A 26,723-nucleotide genomic window follows, 5' to 3' on the forward strand; every position below is an offset into this window, starting at 1 on the left:
GGATTCAGCTTCTGGGGAGGACGCGGTGAGACGTTCCCTCCATTTCACGCCGGTGAAGAAACGGGACACCGGGAGAATGGCCGAAGGCACAGGGCGCCCCACCGCCGCCGCGCCTCTCTTCCGCCCACGTGCTGGGTCTCCCCGGGCCCCTTGCCGTACGTGATCCTCGATTGGGGACACCAGCCCCGGCGCGGCGAGGCCCGGGTCCAGCTTTTCTCGGGAGCGAGAATGAGAAGCAACGAGAGAAGGCAGAGGAAGGTGAATTTTCTCGGCGAGATGAAGACGGAAAGGACGGGTGAGAGGTGACCCGGGACGCAATACGCACGGCCCGGACCAATTAGGTTTAGGCTTAGGCGGGAAGGGCTTGGGACCTTGGAGATTGTGAAGAGGTGGACAGGATCGTGTCTCCAGGTTGCCGCTAGAGCTTTTCCACCTGGTCCCTGAGAAATTCTTGAGGTCGCACTTTTTTCTTTTCTTTTTTATGTCTCCTAGACTGCGAAGTTGTTCTGCGCTTTGTTCTTATGTTTGGCCACAAGTTTTTCCATATTCAGACGCCAGCCCAGGAACTGTAAAAGGTTCCGTTTTTTGAAAGGTCCCACCGAGATTCGAACTCGGATCGCTGGATTCAAAGTCCAGAGTGCTAACCATTACACCATGGGACCAGCCATGAGCAAAACATATATGTCTACAGCCGTGGTTAAATATCTCCTCTATAATGACGTTTATATTTGCCGCAACACCGAAGAGTTAGGTCAGGCTTCAGTGAGACCACGCTGATAAGGAAAGTTGACGCTTTGTTCCTGGAGAAGAGGCAACGGGCAAAATATAATTCAGGGCGATCGAGGCACTCTCTCCTGCGCTTTCGTTGGAAGCATAAATCAGCCTTTGGAAGACAGCAGGGGTGGATCCAGATTTTGTGAGGTCTGAAGTTTACACAATATAAGGGCTCCTCATTAAGAAAAGCATAGTGCTGGTGACACCAAGGTCAAGTGTTTGGATCCCTGTACCAGCCAGCCAAAATACCCAACAAACAAACAAAAAACCTTCATTGTCAACACAAAATTAAATATGGTCACTCCAAGTGCTATATGATGTATCTGAGGATAAGTTGGAGTACAGAGAGGAGGTAGCTGTCTTAACTAATTTTCATTATAACATACTTTTGCAAATTTTACAGAAACATGTTTCATACAGAATGACCCCTCCCAAGGCCTTGGAAAGGGCCATGCAAGTGAGGGGTCTTGACACACTTAATGAGACTTATGATAAATTCCCCTGTGGGGTGCAGTTTGGCAATATCTATCAAATATATATATATATATATCAGCAATTTTTCTTCTAAAGAGAAATCCCACAAAAGTACAAACAAAATTAAAATATAAGTCTAAGAATGTTCATTTAAATATTTTGCAATACTAGAAACTTGGAAATGTGCCAGTCTATTTCACTGGAATAATATACAACCACTAAAAAAGAATGGGATAGTTGTATGCATTCACATGTTGCTTTGGCAGTTTCTGGGGAGGATTTGGTTTAAATTTAAAACAAGACCCAGCAATTTGCTGAATTGTAATGTATAGCATGATCTAATTTTGGTAAGTCATAATTTTTGTTTATATATTCGTTTTTAAATAAGTTGGAGGAATATACATCAAACTCTTCATATGAAATTTTCTGAGAAATCAAATTGGGGATAAAGAAGCTTTTCTCTTTGTGGTGTTCACTTTTGTGAATATTTGACCTTTTCTTACAATTGCATATCACTTTAGTAATTTTTTAATTAGTAAATTACATTTTTTATGCAAATCTACAAAAATACTTGTTACTGCCCTTCAGTAGAGGACTTAGAATTCTTGTTTACTCCATGTTGACTGCCTACTGTGTTTAGCATGGCTATGATCATAGCATGCAGAATATGAAAGAGGTAGATGGTAGAATCCCTGACTGCAAAGTATTAACAGATGGTTAGTGAGGAAACACAAAAGTCAAGTGCAGCATGTTAACAGTGGCTAGGAAAATGAATCGGGCAGCTCCATCTCATAGACATAATTTTTATATGCAATATCATCAGGTTTAGCAACTCAGTCAAGACCATTCATGGACCTCAAGGGTAAGAACTGAGATTTCTAAAACAGATGTTCTGACTATGCAAAGCCTCTCTAATCAGAAATGCCAACATGTGAGTAATCAACATAGGGACCAAGCAAAAAGAAAGAAAATGAGGAAGGGAAGCCATTCAGCAATTCAACAAATATTCCTCGGGCATCTGTTATTTTATTAAGTGCTCTCTTAAGAAAGCCATGGGGCAAGCTGGGTTGACGAAGGGTAAGAGAAATACAGGGTTGGCACGTGGGAGGATTCCTATGCTCCCACATGTCTGGCTGAATCAGGTGCCTGCAACCTTTCTCTCTTGCAACGGTGTTCTCTGTCCTTGGTTAAATGCATCCACTCCAGTACTGCCAGCTCCGGGCACCCTCAAATACTTTTCCTGGCTGCCTGTGCAGCTTGAAGGAGCATGAGCCAGGTGAGAATTTTTGGGTTACTCCAGTGATTGGTTAGGCTCTGAAAACCCGTCCAGATTTTGTTAGTTCTGTGGGGTCAATTTCCTATAATTGCTTTATTCTCGGCTCACAGAGCCAGAAGTAGCACAAATGGCTACTGCTCCTCATTAGTGGGAAGCTCATTCTCTATGGGTCTTGGCTTTCCCAGCCACAAAATGGAAAGAGTTGACTAGATATTACACAGCTCTTTTTCAAGTCCGACTTATGGTGACTGGAAAAGGAGACAGTGGCCCGAAGTTACCGAGACAAGACTGCGGAAGAGCCTACCGATTCGCCGACTTGGTAGTGGTTGAAGAGATGCCTTACGTTATAGGTCGCTGCAGCTAGTACCCCCCGTGGTTTGAGTGCCAGCGGCGGTTTATCACAGTGCCGGAAAAACACAGAGCAGCCCCCAAGCCAGCACTACTCACACCTTGAAACTTTCACTGGGATGACAGATAACTGGGTAAATCCAGAGGTAACTGTAGTTTGCAGAGTAGTCTCCAAGTTTACCAGTGCGTGCTACCACAACCACTGAGATGACTGCACCACCTGGAATCCTAGAGCGTACCGGAAGTGAGTGCGGCTCACCGGGCTCGGCGGAACGTTCTGACCCTGCGGCTGGTGTGTTGGTGGATCTTCCACCAGCGAGTGTTTCTTTAGGCCCGCGTTTCCAGATTCGAGAGGGTCTGAGCTCCTCAGAGTTGGAAGATGCGGCCGAGGGAAGGGTGCGTGTGCACGGCGGCAATCGGGCCTCTTCCTTAGGCTGCTCGTGGTGTGGGAGTAGTTCCTTTCCCGCTCCGCCCCGGCCCAGGCTGCTGGGAGCTCCGTTCTTCCCTCTCTGTCTGGTTTCCTTGCCCGGGTTCGTATACTCAGGCTTTATTTAGAACCATGGTGTTTCTCATAACCTCAGTTTTGTCTCGCAAGTTTCCTGCCGTTCAATTTGTGATACTGCAGCTTCAGTGAGTAGCTCTGTGCTATTTCGGTCTTGTCAGAGGATGGCTTCACTTTCAGTGGAATTGCTCGAGTAACTGCCCTGTGTTGTCCCGTAAATAAGTTTTTAAAAACTGCGTCTGTAATTGTTCTGTGTTAACAGTGTTTTCTTATGTCGAACACTTTCCTGACCAAGGACGGGAAAAAAGAGCTCAAGTAAAATCACTCATCTGCCTAGACCCCGAGAGAGCCTTTCCCTGAGCTGTCTAAGCTCGGGATGGAGGCAACCGCTAGGGCCCTCCCAGCCTTGCCTGGCCAGGCTTCAGAGGAACGAGAGGAGATTATCAAAGTAAAGGTTAAAGACGAAGATCATATTTGGGATCAGGAATCCTGCCTACAGAGGAATTTGTCTTATACCAGAGAACTCTCTCGTCAGCGCTTCAGGCAGTTCTGTTATCAGGAGACACCTGGGCCCAGGGAAGCTCTGAACCAACTGCGGGAACTTTGCCGTCAGTGGCTGAGCCCAGAGGTACATACCAAGGAGCAGATCCTGGAATTGTTGGTGCTGGAGCAGTTCCTGACCATCCTACCTGAAGAGCTTCAGGCTTGGGTGCAGGAGCATAATCCGGAGAGTGGAGAGGAGGTGGTTACTGTGCTAGAAGATTTGGAGAGGGAGCTTGATGAACCTAGACAGCAGGTGAGAAGTTGGAGGTGCCACCTTCTGTGGAGAATTTAGGTACCTGGGCCCAAAGTGGAGAGTGTGAGATTAACTTCACGCTGGTGGCTGCAAACTCTGGTTTGGGGCATCGTTTCTTATTTGATCACCAGTTTAGATGAATGGATTCATGCTTATGAGACAACAGTGTTTGTCTAAGTGATAGCTGATCCAAATAAGTAGATGATTTAACTGAAAGGGAAACCTTGATCTAGTGTTTACCAGTAGAAAATATATTTTGTTTAGTGACTGTGAAATTAAAGAAATATATTAGGTAAAATTGTTGAAAAATTACTGATGTCTTATGTAGCTACCGCTGATGATGTAGGCTACTTTTACCATATATGAAAATAAATCAGTATAAGAATATAAGGAGTACCTCCTGGAGAGACAAATAGAGAAGTAGCGTAATTTAGTGGAAATATCAGATAACAGTGAATCATAAGATCAGGCTGGGTTCTATGATAATTTCTGTCACTAATTAGCTGTGTAATCTTGGGCATATCACACCTTCTCTGGGGCTTTAATGTCTTTATCTGTACAATGAAAAGATTAATTGCATGATTTCCTAGGTTTTCTTCAGTACCTACAGTTGTTGGTATGTGAAGTGTTTGAGCCTAGTGTTCTTTTTAGAAGAATTTAAGAAGTCTTTTACCATTACACTAGAGTTATTTTTAAGAGGGCATATTTGTCTTCTATGACAGTAATTTTAGAACTTTATGGATTTGCTTGACACCATTACATTTCTATAATGATACTATCTATACATTTATCTGAACTCTTTTTGAATATGAATGTTTTATGTTTACAGTCTGATCTGTTAAAACACGTTTCTGGAATGCAAAATCTTTAATATGAGTTCAGTATTGTAAAGCTACACAACTACGCCAGTTGTTGGGTTGAGGCAATAGCTACACTAATTGTATGGTTAGGCATTTCATAACTAAAGCCAAAACGTTTCATTATTTTAGTTATACTAAGTTCCCATTTGTATTGTCAGGGCTAGGGCTCAGATCCTTCAAACCCATTGTACAGACTGGGTCACCAGACCCCTCACATGCAGGTCCATGCTAGGTATTTGGGAGAAAACCCAGGAGCCATTGGCAGATGACACGAGCTCAGTCCTCAGCAGTAGCAGCAGCAGCTTAGAGCAGTAGTGGCAGTGGCCTCTCGGGGCATCCCAGGGGCACTGGCAGCAACAGCCTCCAGCAGCAGAAGCGGCCTCCCGATGGCTCCCCCAGGGGCATCCCAGGGGTGGGGGACACCGTGGATCAGAGCCACTCATCCTTTATACTTACGTCAGTAACCCAGGACACCTAGGTGCACATGTGCAATTACATTAGACAATAACTAAGGAACACCTGGGCACACGTGCGTATTTACATCAAATGTTCGGCAAGATTCTGAACATCTGAGGGGCCTGACCATTTTTCTATATTTCCCCAACAAATATAATGCTAGAAATGAGTCAGTATAATGCTGAAATTGTGCTGACTCATGCATGACTTTTCCCAGCAAATTGATGTTTTGGGCCACCAAGTAACAGCAGCTGATTTCAAACTATATGATTATACCTGAATGCAGCAAGTCGTGAAGACATACAATACTGTACATAATGCCTATTTGCACTTTCATTCTTCCTCTTGGCTCTCTTGGCCACAGTCTCTGTCTTGGAAGTGCGTATTTGCATGGCTCTGTCCCATCATTGTGCATTTTTTGCTAAATTTTTTTGTATTCCAGAAAATGAGCAAGCAAAGGGATTTGCAAGTGCCACAGAAGCATCCTGGTGATAAAATTTCTGCTAGTGTGCGTAAAAGAAGAAAAGCTTTAACAATTGAAGAAAAGCTTGAAGTTATAAAACGTTTTGAAAGAAATGAAAGAACTTGTGACATTGATCATGCAACCAGCATAGAGGAGTCAGTGTTGTGTACAATTAGAGGCAGTGCTGGGAAAATAAAAGTACGTTATGTAGCTGGAACAAGATAGCTTGCTAGTGCTACAAAATCTGCTAGAACAAGGCATAAGGAAATGGAAGAAATGAAACATTTGTTAAGTTTGGGGATTGACTACCAAACAAAAGCAATCTGATAAAAACCTTTCTCAAAATTAAAGAGAAAGCCTTAGCAACATGCAGACCTTAAGAAAAATGCTGAAAGTCCTGCAGAAGTGCCTCCACTTAGTGCAAGTAGTGTCTGGTTTAGTAGCTTCAAGAACTGCTATGCTTTCCACAATGGTAAGCTGTTTGGTGAAGCTGTGAGTGAAGATGAAGAAGCTGTGAAGACATTTCCCCTAGTGTTTAAGAAATTTGACTGATTCAGAAGGCTATACTCTGGATCAGATTTTCAGTTTTGATGAAACCAGTCTCTGTTGGAAGCAAATGCGCTCAAGGGCCTATACCTTGAAGGAGGAAACACAAGGTCTAGGGTTTAAGGCTGTAAAGGATCAACTGACTGTGATACTGGGTTGCAAATGCCCCTGGAGATTTAAAGCTAAATCCTGTTGTGATTTATTACTCTGCCAACTCACAAGCTTTAAAAGGAATTATAAAGAAAGCCTTGGTGTCTACTACAGGTCTAGCAAGAGAGGCTTGATGATTTACTGATCATCTGGATGATATTTTTTTTAGATACTTTAAAAATATATTGCAAGAGGAAAAATTTGTCTTTTAAAATTCTTAGAATTCTCAGTAGTACTCCAGGCCACACTCCAACAGTCACTGAGCTTTCTTCAAATATTAAAGTTCTCTTTTTACTTCCTAATTCAATTTCTTTACTTCAGCCCCTTGATTAGGGTGTGATTGCAGCCTTTAAAGCTTATTATTTAGGATGAACATTCAAGATGTTGATTGTGTTTGCAGGGGATGACAATGCCCAAACAGGGGTTGCATTCTGGAATCGGTTTATCATTAAACTTGCAATTGATATTATTGTAGAGGCCTAGAATGATGTTACAATAGCCTGCTTGCATGGGGTGTGGCATAAAATTTTCCCCAATTTATGATTTTAAAGATTTTGAGAATGGCTTCAGAAGAGCTCCTCCAAATTAAAGCAAGCTGTGTTGCTCTTGCAAAGGAGGTGGGTTTGAAGAAGTTGAGAGTGAGGATATTGAGGAGCAGCTGCAATCTCACGCAGAGGATCTTTCTACACAAGACCTGCAACAGTTAGTTGCTGAGGCACAAATGGATGGTGTGGAGGAAGATGATGCAGTTCAACAAGCTGCCCCACAAGAGCTTTTCACTTCTCAGATATCTTCTGCTTCAAGTATGATAGAGAACCAATTGTAGTGGATGAAGTTAATGATGTAATACAGAATGCAGCAGGATTGCACTTCATGGCATCAGGTCCTATCTGGAGCCCTATAAGCAGACTCTTTATGAAAGAAGGAAAATGTTGAAACAGAAAAAACTAGGTATCTTTTTATCAGTCGATGTCAAAGAAATAAAAACAAGATGATGAGTCAGAACCATCATCATATTTCTTTTATTTTCACTACATTTTTTGGAAAGTGTGCAAATGCTTTTTCACTTGAACTTCTGATGATGATACCCTTCTACTCTTGTCTCATCCTTGCCCTACACCTCTTTCTAACAAGATACCATAACCTTTCTAAGGTAAAATCCTTACTTAATGGAATCTTTTTTTATTTAATGTCTTTTGACTATACTTGTATTTTTACTAGGGTTGTTATAGTTTTATTAGTGCTCTGGTGACAAGGTTGTATACGTTTATCTTCCCAATAAATCTTGTTATTTTTTGTGCAGTTTTCCAGAAAGCGTATTTTTTCATGTGTTCATGAATTACAGTATAGCACAGATACCTATACAGGAGGTTTCTCACTTCTAGCCTGCGCACCTTTTGTCTTTGTTTCAAATAAACAGTACTATTTTTTTTTCCCTTAATATGTGCCTGTTACTTTAGAATTTCTTCTTCTAACTGTGTTGAAAAATGCAGCCACTGATAGGACTTGGTGTTTGGTCAATTCGCTAGGTAATGTTCAGGATTATTTTAAAGTAGAACATTTTCACTAGCTTTTCACTAGCTAACACTTGAGTACTGGTGTGATCTCTGTTTTGTTTTCTTTCTTTTTCTTTTTAAACAGAAAGAACCGTTAAAGGATTTAGCATCAGAAATGGTGGAATGTCACTAATACACAAATTAATACCTATATTACTTTTCCTAATCTTGCAAAAATTAGATAATTCTACATTTTATTGTCATGTACAGGATAACCCTTGATTATTTATACCCTGATCATTATGAATGAATACAGCAATATTTACTCCACCATTCTATAACCAAAAGATTATTTTCAGCATTTAAAAAAAAAACCAAACCCAGGACTTATATAGTGAAATGACCATCATATCCAGTTTGAAGTAACTTCAGTTTTCTAATTTGTTATTGCCATCCCTTAAAGTACTATTTAAACTTATATGGTAGAGGCAGAAGTGGAGTTCCTCTTATTCCTTACAAAACCAGGTCCGCCTTTCTTGGACCAGTCACTCTGGTGGAAAAGTAGAGGAATCAAGAGGCTAAATATGTTTTGTGTGTATATACTGGGGGTAGGGGGAAGAGGATTTAGTGAGGAATGCATCACAATGAACCATGTCCATATTTTATTTCTTAGATGCTCTAAGACCTGGGGGTACTTATACTAATGTTATAGAATTGATACAATTGTTAAATTATAAGTAACAGGTGGCCCTCTTTCTCAGATCTTGTTTTCTCCAGTTCTGGAAAGATTTGGGCAAATTGAACTGCATGCTCTTATACAAGGCAATCTACATAAGATATCTTATTAAGATTAGAGAAGGGGAAAACTTACCGAAGACAACTGGCTCAGCCATTTTATGAATTTTGTTTTAAAAGAAAAATGATTTTTTTTAAAAATATACTTTGCACAGTCTAAGAAGAGTGAATTTATAACATTGGTTCAGTTGGGGGAAAAGGAGCATGGCAAATTCCTTAAACTTCACCATGATGTGATAATACACCTAGGCTTTTGTTTCCTTATATGTCATTGAATATTCCCATTTGGAATATTCTAGTTTATGTGCAACTTTGGCTTCAATATCTGTGGACATTTTCCAATCACGCAGCAGAGTAAGTTCTACCATTAACAGCTTTTTAATCCTTTAACAATTTGAGCATCTTGTTCTACTTGGTTAATCTGCATATTACAGTTCATGGTTCTGACAGTATTTGTTCTCTACTGATTTATTGGTCTGTAGAATTGGAAACAGTTCAACATTGTCATATGTTATTAGTCCATTTCTGTTGCTTATAACAAAATATACAGAACTGGGTAATTTTTAAGAAAATGAAATTTATTACTTACAGTTTTGGAGGCTGAGAAGTCCAAAGTCCAGGGAACACATCTGGTGAGGGTCTTCTTTGGTGGTGGCTTTACAGCAATGCAGGGGTCTCACATGGCAGAAAATGGCAGAGTAGATAGAGAGACTAACCTCTCAAATATGCTCTTCTTTTAAAGCCCTCAGAACCATGCTCCTGACTGTTACCAGCAGACCAGGCTTGGCTTGCCCTCTAGCACTGAACAAATGAAAGCCCAAAGGCTGGTCAAGGATTGGAAGGTTTATTCAGATAACCGGCATCTGAGGGATGACCAGGCTAAAATCATCCCACCTTCTGATGCCTGTTCTGGGGTTTATAAAGGGGAAGAGATGGGAAAATAAGATAAGGGCTTTTTTGCTCTGCAAAAAAAGGGGAGAAGCTAGGATCAGCAGAGGGTCTGAGTCAGAAATCAGGGTCCCATGATGGATTCTGCATCTGGTGGCCTGGTCAGCTTCAAGAGTCCCTGATGTTATCTCAGTGTTGGAGTCCTTATCTCCTAGGGAGAGCTCAAAGGTAATAACCTCAGTCAAACATCATTGAAACATAAAAATACCTGACTTGGACCTCTAATCCATGTGCATGCAGTTTTCCTCTAAGCAAGAGGGAAAGTTTATAATCAGCTAAGTTGTTTTGCTTCTCTCTTGTATTTCTTCTGTGTGCAGCTGGTTAGGGAGGTAAGAAAAAGAGGAAAACTTAGTATCAGTCCTTAATTGGAGGTGCACAACCTCTCAAGTAAATCAGCATGAGTGAGTGTGATTTCATCTCTGGGGGTTCCAGACATATTATCAGTTTCTCAATTCCTTTGCTAACCTCAAGGAATTGATGATTATCAGTTCCCAAGTTAATGGCTAACTGTGATGTTGTGCTTGGTCTTAGTTACCCCAGATGGTCATTTTCTGACTGAGTTCCCTTTCATGACCATCATTATTAATCCATTCACTAGGCATGGTCCTACAATCTAATCACCTCTTCAAGGCCCCACCTTTCAATTATAGGATTTCCTACTCTGAAGAGTTACAGTGGGAATTAAGCTTCTGATACGAACTTTGGGGGACACAATTCAGTCAGTCCACAGCATCATATAATCTAAAATATCAGTTTAATGTTAGGTGGACCAGGAAAGTTTTCTCCACAGTGTCTTCTGTTTTCAAGTAACTATGCATACCAAAATCATTTCAGAAATTTCTTTATATAGTTGAGAATAAATTTTGGGAGACTAGGATGACAATACTAGAAACAAAATAATTTCTCTTCATGGATATTGCTGATGAATATAAAAGTGTCTTTTATCTACTGTACATTTTAAAGCAGAACATTTTCACTAGCTAACAATTGAATACTGGTATGGTCTCTGTTTTGTTTTCTTTCTCTTTTTAAATAGAAAAAACCATTACAGCATTTTGCATCAGAAATGGTGTGATGACACTGAAACACAAGTTAATACCTATATTACTTTTCCTAATCCTGTGAAAATTAGATAATTCTACATTTTATTGTTATGTATAGGATAACCCTTGGTTATTTAACCTAGTATTTCTTTTCATTGTATACAAATGGGGAGTTGATAAACTTTAGCCGAGCAGCTTAAATAAATCAGGACATGCAGATCAACAGTATTTTTTGGTAATTTGGGTTGTGTGACAACTTCATTACAGCACTTGTCATTTAGATTGATTAATGAATAACATTTCTAAGACAGTATTAAGAACTGGTGTGCATTGTAATTTTGTACTTATTTCATGGCAGCTTCTCTTTTTATAGTATCACTATAGACATAAAGCTTATTTATTTATTTATGTTTAAACAGGCTTAATGTGTTTGAATTTGCCATAATAATTGTTTTCCATTGCTTTGTCACTGCTTGGCAATGAAAATCTCAACACTAGCGTGCACATTAGGGAAAGCATCGTTACCAAACAGTAAGATCTTATAGACTTATTTTTCCTTATGCCAGATCAAGACAAACTACATACAAAAGCTCATATCTGAATGTAAAAAGTACTACAAATCAATAAGAAAAAAAGACAGATATGCCAATAGAAAAATCAACAAAAGACTTGAATACCAACTTTACAAATAGAGAATAACCAATTGGCCATTAAAATTGTAAAATAATTACTCAGTCTTAGTGAGAAGTTAGTGCGCCAGAAAAATGCAAATTAAAACGTGGTACCATTTTATTCCCATGAGAATGGTTTAAGTTAAAAGTGCTGACATGACCAAATTTGGGTGAGAATGTTGAGCTACTGGAACACTAATGTACTAACTACAGGTAGGAGTAAACTGTTATGACCTCTTTGGTCATATATAAGCATACTCCATGATCCAGCAAACCTACTAGAAGGTATATCTCTAACAGATACACATTCAAAGACAAGTAAAAGAATATTCATAGTAGCATTATCACAGTAGTCAAAAACAACTCAAATGCCCATTAAGAGTGGAATGGATGAATCTATTGTAATAGATTTATACAACTGAATACTACACAACAATGAAAATGAATGAACAAGTGCTACACTTAACAATGTGGATGAATTATACAAACATAATGTTAACCAAAGAAGCCAGACAAAAATGAATATATATTATGTGATTCTGTTTATGTGAAGTTCAGAAAGCAAAACTAATCTATGGTGGTTAATGTGAGAGTAGTAGTTACTTTTGCAGAAGAGGGTAGGCCACAAGGTAGTCTTCTGAGATGCATGTAACATTCTGTTTCTTGACCTGGGTGGTTCACTGTGTGGCAAGTCATTGAGCTCTACACTTGTGAATTGTGCATTTTTTTTTTTTAAGTTTATAATTCTTCAGTAAAAAATGGTGCTAGGAAAAAGATTTATATACCATTGTAATGTGTCCTGCATAATAGTTAGGGTACTAAGCCATATACACATTCTTAGATTTACATGACATTTGAATGAGAAATTATTTTTTATAAAGTCAAATCCTCCCTGTAAGTCTTTGAGGATAAAAGGAAGTTAAAAAAAAAAAAAAGCCAAGACCTAGTGAAAGAAGTTTTCAGAATTAACCAAATTCATAAATGCTGCCAGAGGATGAGTTAAGTTTTCACATGGATTTTGCAAGTTAGATGCAGAATATGGTTTGGTTAGTTTTCCACAGTAGACTCTGATATACTGGTAGACCAAATTGTTTTTCTTTGCTTGACTTCAAGGACATTTGGTGAGGCAAACTGTTCACACGGTTGGTTTAAGTACAATATGGCTTCTGTAAAGCTATTTGCAAGAGCGCAGGCTTGGCAGGAATGTGAGGTAGCCAGGCTACTTCCACATTAAATGACAAAGTCACAGAGACGGAAGCAGGGGCATCATACTCAAAGCCTCCAATTGAAGAGTTTGAGCCTGTGACTTTCTTTTTGCTATAAGGTATATTAAATGAATATAAATCAGAATTCTTCTTCTGAGGGAGATAATGCTTTTTTTTTTTTTGAGGAACTTTTCCTCACAATATTAGACTTAATCATAGAGATGTGATTAATCCTAGAGGCTGCTGTTATGACAGCTTTAGGAGGTTATTGGATATTGAGTACTTATTTTCATTAGGTGCCCACTAAACTTCACAATGGTGGAGGTTCAGAGTAGATTCTACCTAACATATGCTTATTCCCAGTTTACTTGCTGCCTAATTGATTAACAAAGATCCACATGTAGAATGAGTAGAAAATCTGGAAGTCATTGAAAGCTCTCCTAAAGTAGAGAAGTGTAACACACTGTAACACACCTTTTTTTGTGTGTGAGTGGCATTGATGCTTCAGACTTTATCTGGAAAGATATAGGCAGACACACTATTTCAGTAGAAAAAGTTGCAGTAAGTCGATAACACAAATACAGTGTTACATGGATGGAAATGCCAGGTAAGAACATTCAAGGTTTCTGTTGGCAAACTGGTAAACGATAAGCTGTTAGCCACCTTCCTGGATTACTAGAAGATTCTCCTGTTGTACACTATCATTTCCAGACTTGGCACAAATATTGGATGTTGGGGCAGCTGAATTTACAGGCTAATATTTTTCAAAGTTTAGTAAATCAACTTACACAAATGCTGGAAGAAGGAATACAGTAGGGATTTAAATAGATTCTTCTGGTTTCCCAAGAAAGTTAAACTTAAACACTGGTATGACAAACACTGCCGGATGGATAATTTGGAGGTAAACATTATTTTAAGCATTCTTTTACCCACTAATAAATCAGACTCAGTTCAAGTTCTACTCTGACTCAAGTGTTTTTCATTTAAAATAAAAAGTTCACATTGATTATTTTAGTAACAGTACTTTTCAATGTCAATTGCAATAACTTTTCTTCTGGATATTCCCTCCAGATAAACATTTGTGACCAGTGATGTCCTCTCCTTTTTAACTGTCTTCCTTATTTAAACATATCATTAGTCAAATAAGAATTTAAGAGAAATAACTTGCCAATGATACGTAACATGAAGAAGTCAACAAAACCCAGGGAAGCTGAGGACAGTCACCCAGCTCTTGCCCATTGTAGTGATTTCCAAGAGGATTTCTATATTTGGTAGTAACTTAATGAGACATGGCCAGTGCAGATACTTGTTCTACCTTAGAACCTAAAACTTTAAAGACAATAGAAAATTATTTCCTATACATGGTCTTAAGAAAACAGAACTAATTGCTTAGTTTTGGAAAGAAAAGAGTTAAAACATACAAACCTCACTCGTGTAAATAAGCCTGAAAGAATAGCTAGGAAAAACTTCAAGAGTAAAGGAGGAAATAGATACTGACATACCCTAAAGCCTCTTTAGGTAAAATTGTAGTGTTAGCACATGACTAGATGGATCAATGAAACAGTAGAAAGTACAAAGTAGATCCAAGCACATATGAAAATTCAGTTTACATGTGCCATCCCAAATCACTGGGGGAAAGATGGAATTAAATAAATGGTGTTAGGACAAAAGGATAGTGGTTTGAAAAGAAATACATTAAATCCATACCTCCCACTGTACCCCAGAATAAGCTATTTTTTGTGGGGGCTGGCAGGTATGGGGATCTGAACCAGTGATCTTGGTGTTATAAGGCTGTGCTCTAACCAACTAAGCTAACTGTCCAGCCCCTGAGAATAAACTTTAAATGTATCAGAGATTAATATTTTAATTTTTAAACATACCAGAACTAGGAGGAAACACAAATAACTTCTTTTATAACCTGGGTGTGTAGAATTACTCAAAATCCTGAAGGAATGTTAAGATAAACTTTAAATGTATCAGAGATTAATATTTTAATTTTTAAACATACCAGAACTAGGAGGAACCACAAATAACTTCTTTTATAACCTGGGTGTGTAGAATTACTCAAAATCCTGAAGGAATGTTAAGAAAAAAATTATAAATTTTCTACATTAAAAATTAAAACAACAACAACAAAAACCACCAGCAAAGTCAAAATAATAAATTAGTGACAACATTTGAAGAACATTTATGGATAAAAGCTAATCTCCTTAGCAGAAATGAAACAAAAAATGGTCAAGAGACATGAGCAATTTTCACAAACATTTTAAAAATGGCTTTTAAATATATGACAAGATGTCAACTTCAGTCATAATAAAAGTAAATCAAAACTGCACTGAATTTCCATTTATCACCTGTCTGACTGGCAACAATTCAAAAGCTAAACAACACAGTCTTTTGGCCTGACTGGGAAAATAAGTCCTCTCGTGTACTCTGGTGGGAGTACAAAATGGTACAACCCCTACAAAGGGGATTTTGGCACCATGTAACAAACCTACTCATGCATTTTCTCTTTGACCCAAAGATGTCACTTCTGGGAATTTACTTTGAAAATACCTGTCTACAAATAAGAAACAACACAGACCTCGTTTGTTATTGCAGCATTAATTGTAAAAACAAAATATAAACAACCTAAATGCCCATCCATACAAGAGGGATTGAATAAACCATGGCACACCAATATATTGTGGTCCTCTGGGAACATAAAAAAGAATGAGGAAGATATTGAACTGTTACGAAATATTTTTTAAATAACATTTTTACATTAAATGAAAAAGGAAGGTGTGAACTAGTATATAAAATATGAAAGAAGAAATAAGTATACATACACACTTGTATTAAGTTTGTGTAGATCCAGAAGGTCCCCGACTTAGATAGTTCAACTTAGGATTTTAGACTTCATGATGGTGCAAAAATGATACCTATTCAGTAGAACATCAATAAATTACATGAGATATTCAACACTTTATTATAAAATAGGCTTTGTGTTAGATGATTTTGCCCAGCTGTAGGCTAATGTAAGTGTTTAGGAACATGATTAGGCTAGCCTAAGCTATGATGTTCAGTAGGTTAGGTGTTTTAAATTCATTTTTGACTTACGGTATTTTCAATTTACTATGAGTTTATCGGGGCATAACCTTATTGTAAGTCAAGAAGCATCTGTGTGTGTAATGTTTTTACTTATTTTAGCAATTTTCAATTTACTATGAGTTTATCGGGGCATAACCTTATTGTAAGTCAAGAAGCATCTGTGCGTGTGTGTGTGTGTAATGTTTTTACTTATTTTAGCAAAAAAAAAAAGGTGAAGCATCAACTGAAAAAAAGTGGGAGAGAACAGAATGCAAGCTATATGAATATGAAGAAGGTGTATCAATATATATTTTGATTTTTTGATATCATGTAAATTTTATGATTTAAGAAGATGTATTAAATTTAAAATGATTAAACAAACACAAAAAGAAACAAATGAACCCAACTGTATATCAAATTAATAACAATAACAGAAAAAAATTCAGGTGACTTGAACACAGTATTCTGACTATATACTTTTAGTAGGATACTTTCTATGGACATATAAATCTGCAGATATATTGGATTTTACTTAGTAGTTTATGTTGGAAGTGTTCTACAGCACAAAGTTAGTATTGTAATTCTGAAAGTATTTTGTGTTTATTGTAGGCTAAAGCAAATGAATAAACATATTTACATTGTTTTGAACTGTTACTATTTTTCACTGCAGTGAAGGAGGTACAAATATGGAATGTGAGGGCTGGCTGGTTAGCTTATTTGGTCAGAGCGTGGTGCTGCTAACAAAGGATCCAGGGCTCAATCCCTGTCCAGCCAGCCCCCCACCTGCCCAAAAAGAAAACCAAATATATATATATGGAATGTGGAAAGGTGAGGAAAACCCTATGGTGTTGAAATTGAATTGAATTCATGATATTTTAGAAAATGTATTTACCAGCTCTTTCCTAGAGATGATGGCACCTCCTTAATATTGAGCCTACCTACTATCCAATCTTTGTTACTAAACACTGTTGCTCTCTAAAATGAATCAGAACTTTTTGGAAAAATAGCTGAAACCAGGTCTGGGACAGTGTGGAAAATACCTTGTGGTCCTTTAATTGTTTATTTCTGGAAAGCATCAAATGCTAAAAAAGAACTGGAGGAATCATGTCAAAAGGATGTAGGAGCCAGGTTGAAGGGGCTCCCACTAGCCAAATTTGAGATAGTTTAAGCATCAAAGTGATTAAGGATGGAATGAATTATAAAATAAGTCTATACCATAAAAAAGACTGAAATCCTCTAATTTGCAGCAACATGAATGAACCTGGAAGACCTTATGTTAAGTGAAATAAATCAGGCATGTGTTCTCACTCATACCTGGGAGCTAAAGAAGTTGAGCTGTAGAGAGTAGAGTTTTTGTTACTACAGTCTGGGAAGGGGGTGGGGAAGAGGGAGAAGTTGGTTAAAGGATACAAACTTACAGCTAGATAGAATCAGTTCTAGTGTTCTATAGTAGTGCTAGGTTTGTGTAATTAACAATTTATTGTCCAAGGGTATTTGAAAAAGTTCCTGGAGTGCTGGCTGCCTGGCTAGCTCAGTTGGTTAATAGAGTGGTGTTATAGCACCAAGGTCCAAGATTTGTGGAAAAATAGAATAAAAAGATAATATGAATCTTTCTGTGAACTTTTTGAAGTAACCTGGGATATTTTTAAATAGCTACAAGAGGGCTGGCCAGTTAGTTCAGTTGGTTGGAGTGCAGCCTTAAAAAAACAAAACAAAACAAATATCTAGAAGAGAGGAGTTCAAATGTAGTCAACTAAAAGAAGTGATCAATGTTTGCAATGATGGATATGCTAATTACCCTGATTTACATCATACATTTTATATGTGAATTGAAATATCACTCTGTACCCCATAAATATCTACAATTATTACATGTCAATTAAAAATAATTAAAAAATAAGTCTATAGCAATACTCAAAAAAAAAAAAAAGGACAATGGAGGAGAGACAGAAAGCTGTTTGCAAAAAATTGCTAACTAATAAATGTAGAAGGAATTATAAAAGTAAGAAGTCACCATTTTGCAACCCTTAGTATGAAAATTCATTCAGGCAAGGATTATCAATGAATGCTAAAACCATTGAGGAATAGGATATTCATAGTCCTAAATTATTATCTCATAGTTGACTATTAATTACAGTAGGATAAATACATTCTTTGAATGAATATAGTAGCCACTACCTTAACCAACTGATCAAATTTAGCATTATCAACAATTAAATAACCTGATAGAATATGCCCTGTGATATGACATACTAAGTACAAATCATGTATACAGTATTCTTCCAAAAATATCTAACCAGAATTTATTTGTGAAGAAACAGACAAATCCCTAATGTGGGATAAATGACAACTGGTCTTGACTTTTCAAAATTTAATGTCATAAAAAAGCAGGAAACTATTTTAGATTAAAAGGAAGCAAAGGAGATATAACTAAAAATGATGCATAAACACTGGATCATGGATTTTTTTAAACCATAAAATATATTTCGGGGACAATTGAGGAAATTTATGTATAAAACATATAGTAGATGATTAGTATAAGGAGAGGATAATGTTTTCTTTTCCACCCAACACAGTTATCCAACTTGGTTGGCTTTTTTTTCCCCCATCTATGACACATTAGGCTAATGTTTTCCACATTTGGTCTAAAGCAACTGTTAGATTCAGCTTATTAGTCTCTATTAAATAATTTGCATTCCCCCAAATATTTACTTTTGATTAGTCACACTGAAACTCATTTTCAATTTTCTTTCAATTATCTTAATTCCTTTAAGGTGTTTCCATTGTTATTCCAAAAAACAGAAACCAAAGGGGGATGCATGTCAACTCCTGTCCAATGGAAACAGTTTCTGTTGTATGGCTCTGGCTTTATTAGTCCCAGCATTTTTCATTTCTCTTCTTATTCTATCTTGCACTCCTAAGAATTCAATGAAGACTGATTGTTTTCTTCTTACACTCTATTTCAGTGGAAGAATATTTTGAGGTTTAGCTATGGTCTGTGCAGTACTTACTTATATTGATTACCAGATGTCCCTATTTGTCTCCAGGTCCCACAGGGAACATATGGGCAAGATGTTTCTATGGAAGAAATGACTGATCTGGATTCTGCAAAGGAGCCCTTAGGTACCCAGCTCCAGTCTATGGAAGATAGAATGGAATGTGAATCTCCAGAGCCACACCCACTTCAAGATAATGGTGAGGATAATTTAGTCCTGGGAAATGGGGTGAGACTTGGGGGAAGGAAGGGTCTAGTAATTGAAAAATTATCAAGCCTCATCTCATTTCAGCTTCTATTGAATATAGCTGAAGGAAAAGTTAATCAGTATAATATAATGTTATTAAAGGAGTTGAATTAAGCAGTCAGGTAGTAATGTCAAAAATATTTGATCACAGGATTTTTCCATGTATATTTTGCAATCTGTGCATAAATCAGAGATACCTCTGTATGTAAACATTGAGCACTTGTCAGTGTAGACATAGGTCCCACTGCTTCAGCCTCTGCTCCCAATTTTAGTCACATAATGTTTGTGTATGACTTGGAAATACTATGAAGAAATTCTACTGAAGAAAATGGAATTTCTGAAGTCTGTTTTCCATTAGGGTTCTAAAGTCTGCTAATGGTATAATGTTTAGTGGAGGTGGAAGCATAGGCTGGCCTGGTTCTGGAGCAGCTGTCTTTTCCCAAAAAAGACTTGAGTGTAATGGATACAATGTTTCTCTCCTCTGATAGCCCTAGCACTTCCCTATTTCCTGCTCATCCTAGATTTATTAATATTGATTCTATTAACTTCTGGAGCTCATATTCTCTTGGTTCTCGTTTACATTGCCCTATATTTCTTTCCTCCCACAAATACATCCTTGTTTACCTTCCTTTTTTGCTCATAGTTCCATAGCATGGCACAAAACGGATCAACATGGAAAGAAATATTATCCATATAGGTATTTTCGGTCACATTTTGAGGTAGCACTTACCATAAGTATTATCATTTCAGTATAAAGTTAGTCAACATATTTTTATCAAACACTTTTGAATGTAGTAATATGATAGATAATGTGAAAGATACTAGAGAAATAAGTGATCCCTGCTTATTAAGAAATTTACAGTCTTGTTAGATCTACCTCTGAAACAGTTAAAGAACAAAGTGCTATAGTCTTAACTTGTGTTATGAGTAGATTATGTTTTTCAGGAAAGGAGAACTTACTGTGACCTTAAATTTAATGATCAAGGAAGGCTTACTGAAACAATTGAGAGTTAAGTGAGGCCAAAACACACAGTAACATATCACTAATTTTAACCTACTTTTTGAAATTATGAACATTTGGGAATAATTTAAATTTCCTAGTTAAATATTTGGTATGCAAATTGATAGCATAAACAATGTTGACTTGAGAGATAGCTATAAGACTGTCTGGAGGTGATATGCTAATTCCAAATTATTCTTTTTGATTTTTTTCAAAATATATTCTTAAGATAGTAAGCCAAGTTTGGGATATTCTAAGTCAGAGATTTTCTGCAAGTTCAGACTCATGCGCTACTCTTACTTTATTCAAATTAGTAATGAGGATATTTATATTGTGTTTGTAGTTTCACAGCCTCTGAAAGGGATCTGATATGAATATGTTACATTGGAAGTTAAGTCCCAAATGTTGATATAACAGTTAACCTGACTGAATAAAACAGAAAATAAACAGTGGTGTAGTCTGAGGCTTTTAAAAAAAAATCTATTACTACATTGCTAAGGTTTCTCTAGCAAAACAAATATTCTTTTGTAGTAAATAAGTAAATAAAGACATTAATTTGTATCCTGTTTTACATAAAACAGTGCTTTACTTTAAGGCTAACCCTGTTTACTGCTCTGAAAAATCACATCCTGTCTTTCTATTCTTTACTGTATCAGAACATTTTCTTCCTGGCTGGAACATACTATCTATTCCACCAAGATTGGACACCTTAACCAAAATTGTATCCCCGTTTGTGTGTCCATAGCCCCTACTGCTACCCCAACTCTACTGGCTACTTGGGCAATAAATGTATTTTATGTTATATTCCTAAATATTCTAATTGATTTCTTTTCATTATATTTTAGGGTCATTTCTGTGGCTTTCCATGATGTCTCAAAGCATGGGTGATGATAACTTTAATAGCTTAGATACTAATGAAATAGAAACTGAACCAGAAAATATGAGAGAAAAGTTCGTCAGAAGTTTAGCAGTGTTACTGGAAAACAAAAGTAATAATACTAAGATATTTTCTAAAGCAAAGTACTGTCAGTTAATAAGGGAAGTGAAAGAGGCTAAAGCTAAGGCCAAAAAGGAATCAGTTGACTACCGTCGCTTGGCTAGATTTGATGTGATCCTTGTACAAGGAAATGAGAAGTTGATTGAGGCTATAAATGGGGAAACAGATAAAATACGATATTATTTACACAGTGAGGACTTATTTGACATTCTGCATGATACGCATCTCAGCATTGGACATGGTGGACGTACCCGCATGGAAAAAGAGTTACAAGCAAAATACAAAAACATCACAAAAGAAGTTATAATGCTATACCTAACACTCTGTAAACCATGCCAACAGAAAAATTCAAAACTCAAGAAAGTTCTATCATCAAAGCCAATTAAGGAAATTAACTCAAGATGCCAAGTAGATCTTATAGACATGCAATTGACTCCTGATGGGGAGTATAAATTTATCATGCATTATCAAGACCTTCGTACAAAGTTAAGCTTTTTGCGGTCATTAAAATCTAAAAGGCCTAAGGAAGTTGCACATGCTCTTTTAGATATTTTTACAATTATTGGAGCACCTAGTGTTCTACAGTCTGACAATGGGAGGGAATTTGCAAGCCAGATTGTCAGTGAACTTGGTAATATTTGGCCAGAATTGAAAATTGTCCATGGGAAGCCTCAGACCTGCCAAAGCCAAAGTTCTACAGAACAAATGAATGAGGATATCCAAAAGAGGATTTTCTCCTGGATGCAAGCTAATAACTCATCACACTGGGCTGAATTTTTGTGGTTCATTCAGATGACCCAAAATCAACCCTATCACAGAGGCATGCAACAGACTCCATGTGAAGGCACATTTAGCTCTGACGCTAAACTGGGTTTGTCCCATTCTCAGTTAACTGAGGAACTCATTGCCAGCCTGCACACAGAAAATGAATTAGATCAGGCCAACAAAGTGTTGGAAAATACTCTAAGAGCTGCCCCATATGAAGAAAATATTGAGACCGGAACAGATAGTAGTGATATTGAAGAGAATCTTTCTGTTATTCCTAAGGTGGCTAAAAATCCCCCTCCTGAAAGCAGACTACAATTTTTATCCTGTGTAGTTTGTGAAAAAGAATGCACAGGTGTTAATAGTTGTATATCATGTGATGGAAATCTCCATGCAGTCTGTGGAATGCCCTCTCAACATGAAACTGAAGGCTGTGGTCACCAAACAACTTGTAGTCTTTGCTGCAAAACTAGTACAATGAAAAGGAAACACGGTGAGATTCAAAGAAGTTTGCCTGCTCAACCTTCCAAAATACTAAAGCCATCAGAGATACCGTTTTCACCAGACAAAGTAGGAGATTGGGTAAGAGTTTGAGTGCCTGCTGTAGATGAAAGCAAGGAAACAGCCTCATTACACTTTACTGTGATCATGATAAATAATGATTATTTGACAAAGTATATGATGGCACATTTTGGTCACCTTGGATATATTTTCCCCCCAAAAGGCTAATTTTAATTAACTAATTAATTTTAATGCCTCCCCTCCTTTATTTTTCAAGTTGGAAGTTATAACTTTGAGTGCTGCCTTACTGTTCTGAGGTGATGAACAGTTTCTCTTTTATTCCTTTTTGATGTCAGGCATTTCTTGGGGAAATGAGAAAGCTAAGATTGAGGGGATAAATAGTGTTCCTGCAGAAGAATGAATTTGGGAACAGACAAATTTAATGTTACTTTTTTTGTTCTTTTTTTTTTTAATGGTAAAAGACACAAAATAAGTATTTAATAAATGCATGTTTACTGACTTGAAAAAATTTTTTTTAGTTAGGTACATCAATGTGTCAAAACTTAAGCCGGTTATTTATTTATTTTATTGGTTATGAATTTTCATGAGATACAAAGCTGCTTGTCACCCCTCATGCCTGAGATGTGAAGGCCAGATTCATACTGGCAGCATACCCATTTACCACGAGTGGTACTTTGTTTGAATTATATGTAAGTTTGGGTGGGGAGATGAGCTAAAAAAGGACATTTCGAGAAAAGGGAATAAATATTTAGGAGAGGTGGGGATGATAAATTTGATTGAAATATATGGGTTTGTGTTGAGAAAGAGTACAGTTTTGGGATCTAAATGGAGAGCATGTGATAAGGCCAAAACAATTTTAAATTAGTAGGCTTTATGAGGTAAATCTAGTGCTTTGAAATATGGAGGTTACACATGATTTAGGCCAGTGGTACTCAAAGGGTGATTTGCAGACCATTGCTGGTCTGCAAACTAGTTTTACCAGACAATAATGAAATAAGTATAAAAATTGAGTGTAAGTATTTTGAAACATTTATAACAATTTGACATTGCTGCAATATCCAAGCACATGATTGATGTACTCATCTTACTGAATAGAGTATAGACCAGTTTGGGTGTTGTTAAATCCTCAAGGTGAGTCACATGTGGTGGGAGTTGCACACTAGTCAGACACAATCACTATAATGTGTGATATTTTATGCTTAATTTGTCAGCTTTAACCCAAAAGTATATAGAACTCTGAGAAAATGTAAGCATCTATTTATTTCTATAATTTAATTTTAAAGTCATCTGTTTTTAATCAAGTCTTGTTTTTAAATTGTAGATTAACATTATTAGCTAAAGAAAGGAAGTAAAACTTTTATCATTTATTTTTATTTCTAATTTGCAGATGGCGAATCAAGCTTCAGTGGACTTTTTTGTGAAAAAAAGACATACCTTTTCTGAATACAGCAGTGGTAATAAAAGAAATGGTAGCAATAGAAGTCATCCTGAAGCAGCGAGAACCAAAAAAGTTCATTCTAGTTTTACTCGGAAGTATGATCCTTCATATATTGAGTTTGGTTTTGTAGCTGTAATTGATGGCGACGTACTAAAACCACAGTGTATTATTTGTGGAGATGTACTGGCTAATGAAGCAATGAAACCATCAAAACTTAAACGGCATTTATATTCAAAACATAAAGAAATAAGTTCACAACCAAAAGAATTCTTTGAAAGAAAGAGTAGTGAATTAAAAAGCCAACCAAAGCAGGTGTTCAACGTTTCTCATATAAACATTAGTGCTTTGCGGGCTTCGTATAAAGTAGCACTTCCAGTTGCTAAGTCTAAAACACCATACACAATTGCCGAAACACTAGTGAAAGACTGCATCAAAGAAGTTTGCTTGGAAATGTTGGGTGAATCTGCAGCAAAGAAGGTGGCTCAAGTACCACTTTCCAATGACACCATAGCTCGACGTATTCAGGAACTGGCTAATGATATGGAAGACCAACTCATAGAACAAATAAAGCTAGCGAAGTATTTTTCATTGCAACTTGATGAATGCAGAGATATTGCTAACATGATAATTCTTTTAGTCTATGTGAGATTTGAACACGATGATGATATAAAGGAAGAATTCTTTTTTTCAGCCTCTTTGCCTGCAAACACAACTAGCTCAGAACTGTATGAATCTGTGAAGAATTACGTTGTTAACAAATGTGGTTTGGAATTTAAGTTTTGTGTAGGAGTGTGTTCTGATGGTGCAGCTTCAATGACAGGAAAATATTCTGAAGTTGTTACTCAGATTAAGAAACTTGCACCAGAATGTAAAATGACACATTGCTTCATTCATCGAGAAAGTCTTGCTATGAAAAAAATATCAGCTGAATTAAATAATGTACTTACTGATATAGTAAAAATTGTGAATTATGTAAAATCTAATGCGTTAAATTCAAGATTATTCTCCTTATTATGTGATAATATGGAAGCTGATCATAAGCAACTGTTATTGCATGCTGAGATACGGTGGTTATCACGGGGAAAAGTTCTGTCGAGAATGTTTGAAATACGGAATGAACTCTTAGTGTTTCTGCAAGGCAAGAAACCTGTTTGGTCCCAACTTTTTAAAGATGTGAATTGGACAGCCAGACTTGCTTATTTGTCTGATATCTTCAGTATTTTTAATGATCTTAATGCTTCTCTGCAAGGAAAGAATGCAACATGTTTTTCAATGGCAGATAAAATTGAAGGACAAAAACAGAAGTTAGAAACTTGGAAAAACAGAATTTCTACAGATTGTTATGACATGTTCCATAATTTAACAACAATTATCAATGAAGTAAGTAATGACCTTGATATTGCACATCTGAGAAAGGTTATCAATGAACATCTTACAAATTTGTTAGACTGTTTTGAATTTTATTTTCCATCAAAAGAAGATCCACGTATAGGAAATTCATGGATTCAAAATCCATTTCTTTCATCAAAAGATAATTTAAATTTAACTGTAACCCTACAGGATAAGTTGTTAAAGTTGGCTACTGATGAAGGATTGAAAATAAATTTTGAAAGTACAGCATCACTTCCTTCATTTTGGATAAAAGTTAAAAATGAATATCCTGAGCTTGCAGAGATTGCTTTAAAATCTCTTCTTCTATTCCCCTCCACGTATCTTTGTGAGACCGGGTTCTCTACTTTAAGTGTCATTAAAACAAAACATAGAAACAGTTTAAATATACATTATCCCTTGAGAGTAGCATTATCATCAATCCAACCTAGATTAGACAAATTAACAAGCAAGAAGCAAGCTCACTTATCACATTAAAAACTTTAAATATTGATATATAAGGTGTTTGTTCAAAGTATGCGTATAGACATTTAGTATAAGGAATATGCTATTTCACTTTAAACTTTCTGTTTAGTTACAATTATGGAAGCATAAAAAGTTATGAGTAAAATAGCAATTCTCTGTATAAATTGCCTATATGTACACTTTCAATGAAGAATGTGTACAGTTTTTATAGTTCTTTCATTTTTCCCTGTTATATTTATTGATATATAATTTTAAATCTGTTCTAATATTAAAAAGTTTGGCCTTGTATTTTGTATGTCTTTTTTTATTGTTTTCCATTAGCATGTTAACATTGTTGGACAACTTTAGGATGGGGAATGATTTCTTTGATGTAGCAGACTAAGTGAGTGAAGGGAAGTGAATTCAAGGGGTAGGATTAGACTTCAAACATAAGGGAGGGGGTCAGTAAGATATTAAGCTTGTTAAGCTGATCCAAGGTGGTTAGGTTGGAAGCTGGTATTAAGTTTGTTTTCAGATGCATGTTTAGACAGTGTGTAAGTGGGTGAGTTGGAGAGAAACACTTATCTTGTAATGGTGTTATGTCTGGACACATACTGATAAATTCTGATTTCATAATGGTGGGGGATTGGGCCATAGTAACAAGTTTATGTTAGAAGATTTTTAGACTTTGCTAAAGCTGATTGCTTTTAAGGTGTTCTGGGGACAAAGTCAGGTATCAGTGGCACCAAGCAGATTTAACAACCTCTATTATTTGGAGGTGATTCAGAAAAATGCCACACATATCTGCTCTTGTGTCTGTGTACTCACTTAGAATGACTGAAAACACTATTAGTACAAGGCAGGTTCTTACAGGTAAAAACATGCCAAGATCCTTGAAGAAATGACAGTTTTTATTCTTAGAGAGTGAAGCAATTTACAGTAAGTGCTTCTTTTCAAAGAAATGTAACATTCAAACTCAAAGAAGAGAAATTTTGTGATAAAAAATGTCTTTAATAATTTAGCCTTTTGGTAAAGAAAAAATTCAAGGGGCTGT

The 26,723-nt window shown here is 36.8% G+C and overlaps 1 protein-coding gene and 1 non-coding gene across 2 annotated transcripts; one reads left to right on the top strand and one right to left on the bottom strand.

Moving 5' to 3' along the window:
- Window positions 1–590: 590 nt before the first annotated feature.
- On the bottom strand, window positions 591–662 carry TRNAQ-UUG. The gene has a single exon. It is a non-coding gene; the product is annotated as a tRNA-Gln (tRNA).
- Window positions 663–3,118: 2,456 nt separating this feature from the next.
- On the top strand, window positions 3,119–25,975 carry ZBED9 (zinc finger, BED-type containing 9). Its single transcript, XM_008581687.1, has 4 exons — window positions 3,119–4,170; window positions 18,920–19,067; window positions 20,960–22,458; window positions 23,786–25,975. The coding sequence occupies exons 1-4, from the start codon at window positions 3,751–3,753 to the stop codon at window positions 25,700–25,702; spliced, it is 3,984 nt and encodes a 1,327-aa protein (XP_008579909.1). The 5' UTR covers window positions 3,119–3,750; the 3' UTR covers window positions 25,703–25,975.
- Window positions 25,976–26,723: the final 748 nt, after the last annotated feature.

Source organism: Galeopterus variegatus, unplaced genomic scaffold, assembly GCF_000696425.1.
Source record: "Galeopterus variegatus unplaced genomic scaffold, G_variegatus-3.0.2 Scaffold2434, whole genome shotgun sequence".
Lineage (NCBI taxonomy): Eukaryota > Metazoa > Chordata > Mammalia > Dermoptera > Cynocephalidae > Galeopterus > Galeopterus variegatus.

Bases quoted from the DNA above. Each gene is read 5' to 3' on its own strand.
- ZBED9 (XM_008581687.1), top strand. From the start codon at position 3,751: ATGGAGGCAACCGCTAGGGCCCTCCCAGCCTTGCCTGGCCAGGCTTCA. The intron at 4,171-18,919 runs GTGAGAAGTTGG...ATTTGTCTCCAG, and splicing joins TTGATGAACCTAGACAGCAG to GTCCCACAGGGAACATATGG. The intron at 22,459-23,785 runs GTAAGAGTTTGA...TCTAATTTGCAG, and splicing joins CAGACAAAGTAGGAGATTGG to ATGGCGAATCAAGCTTCAGT.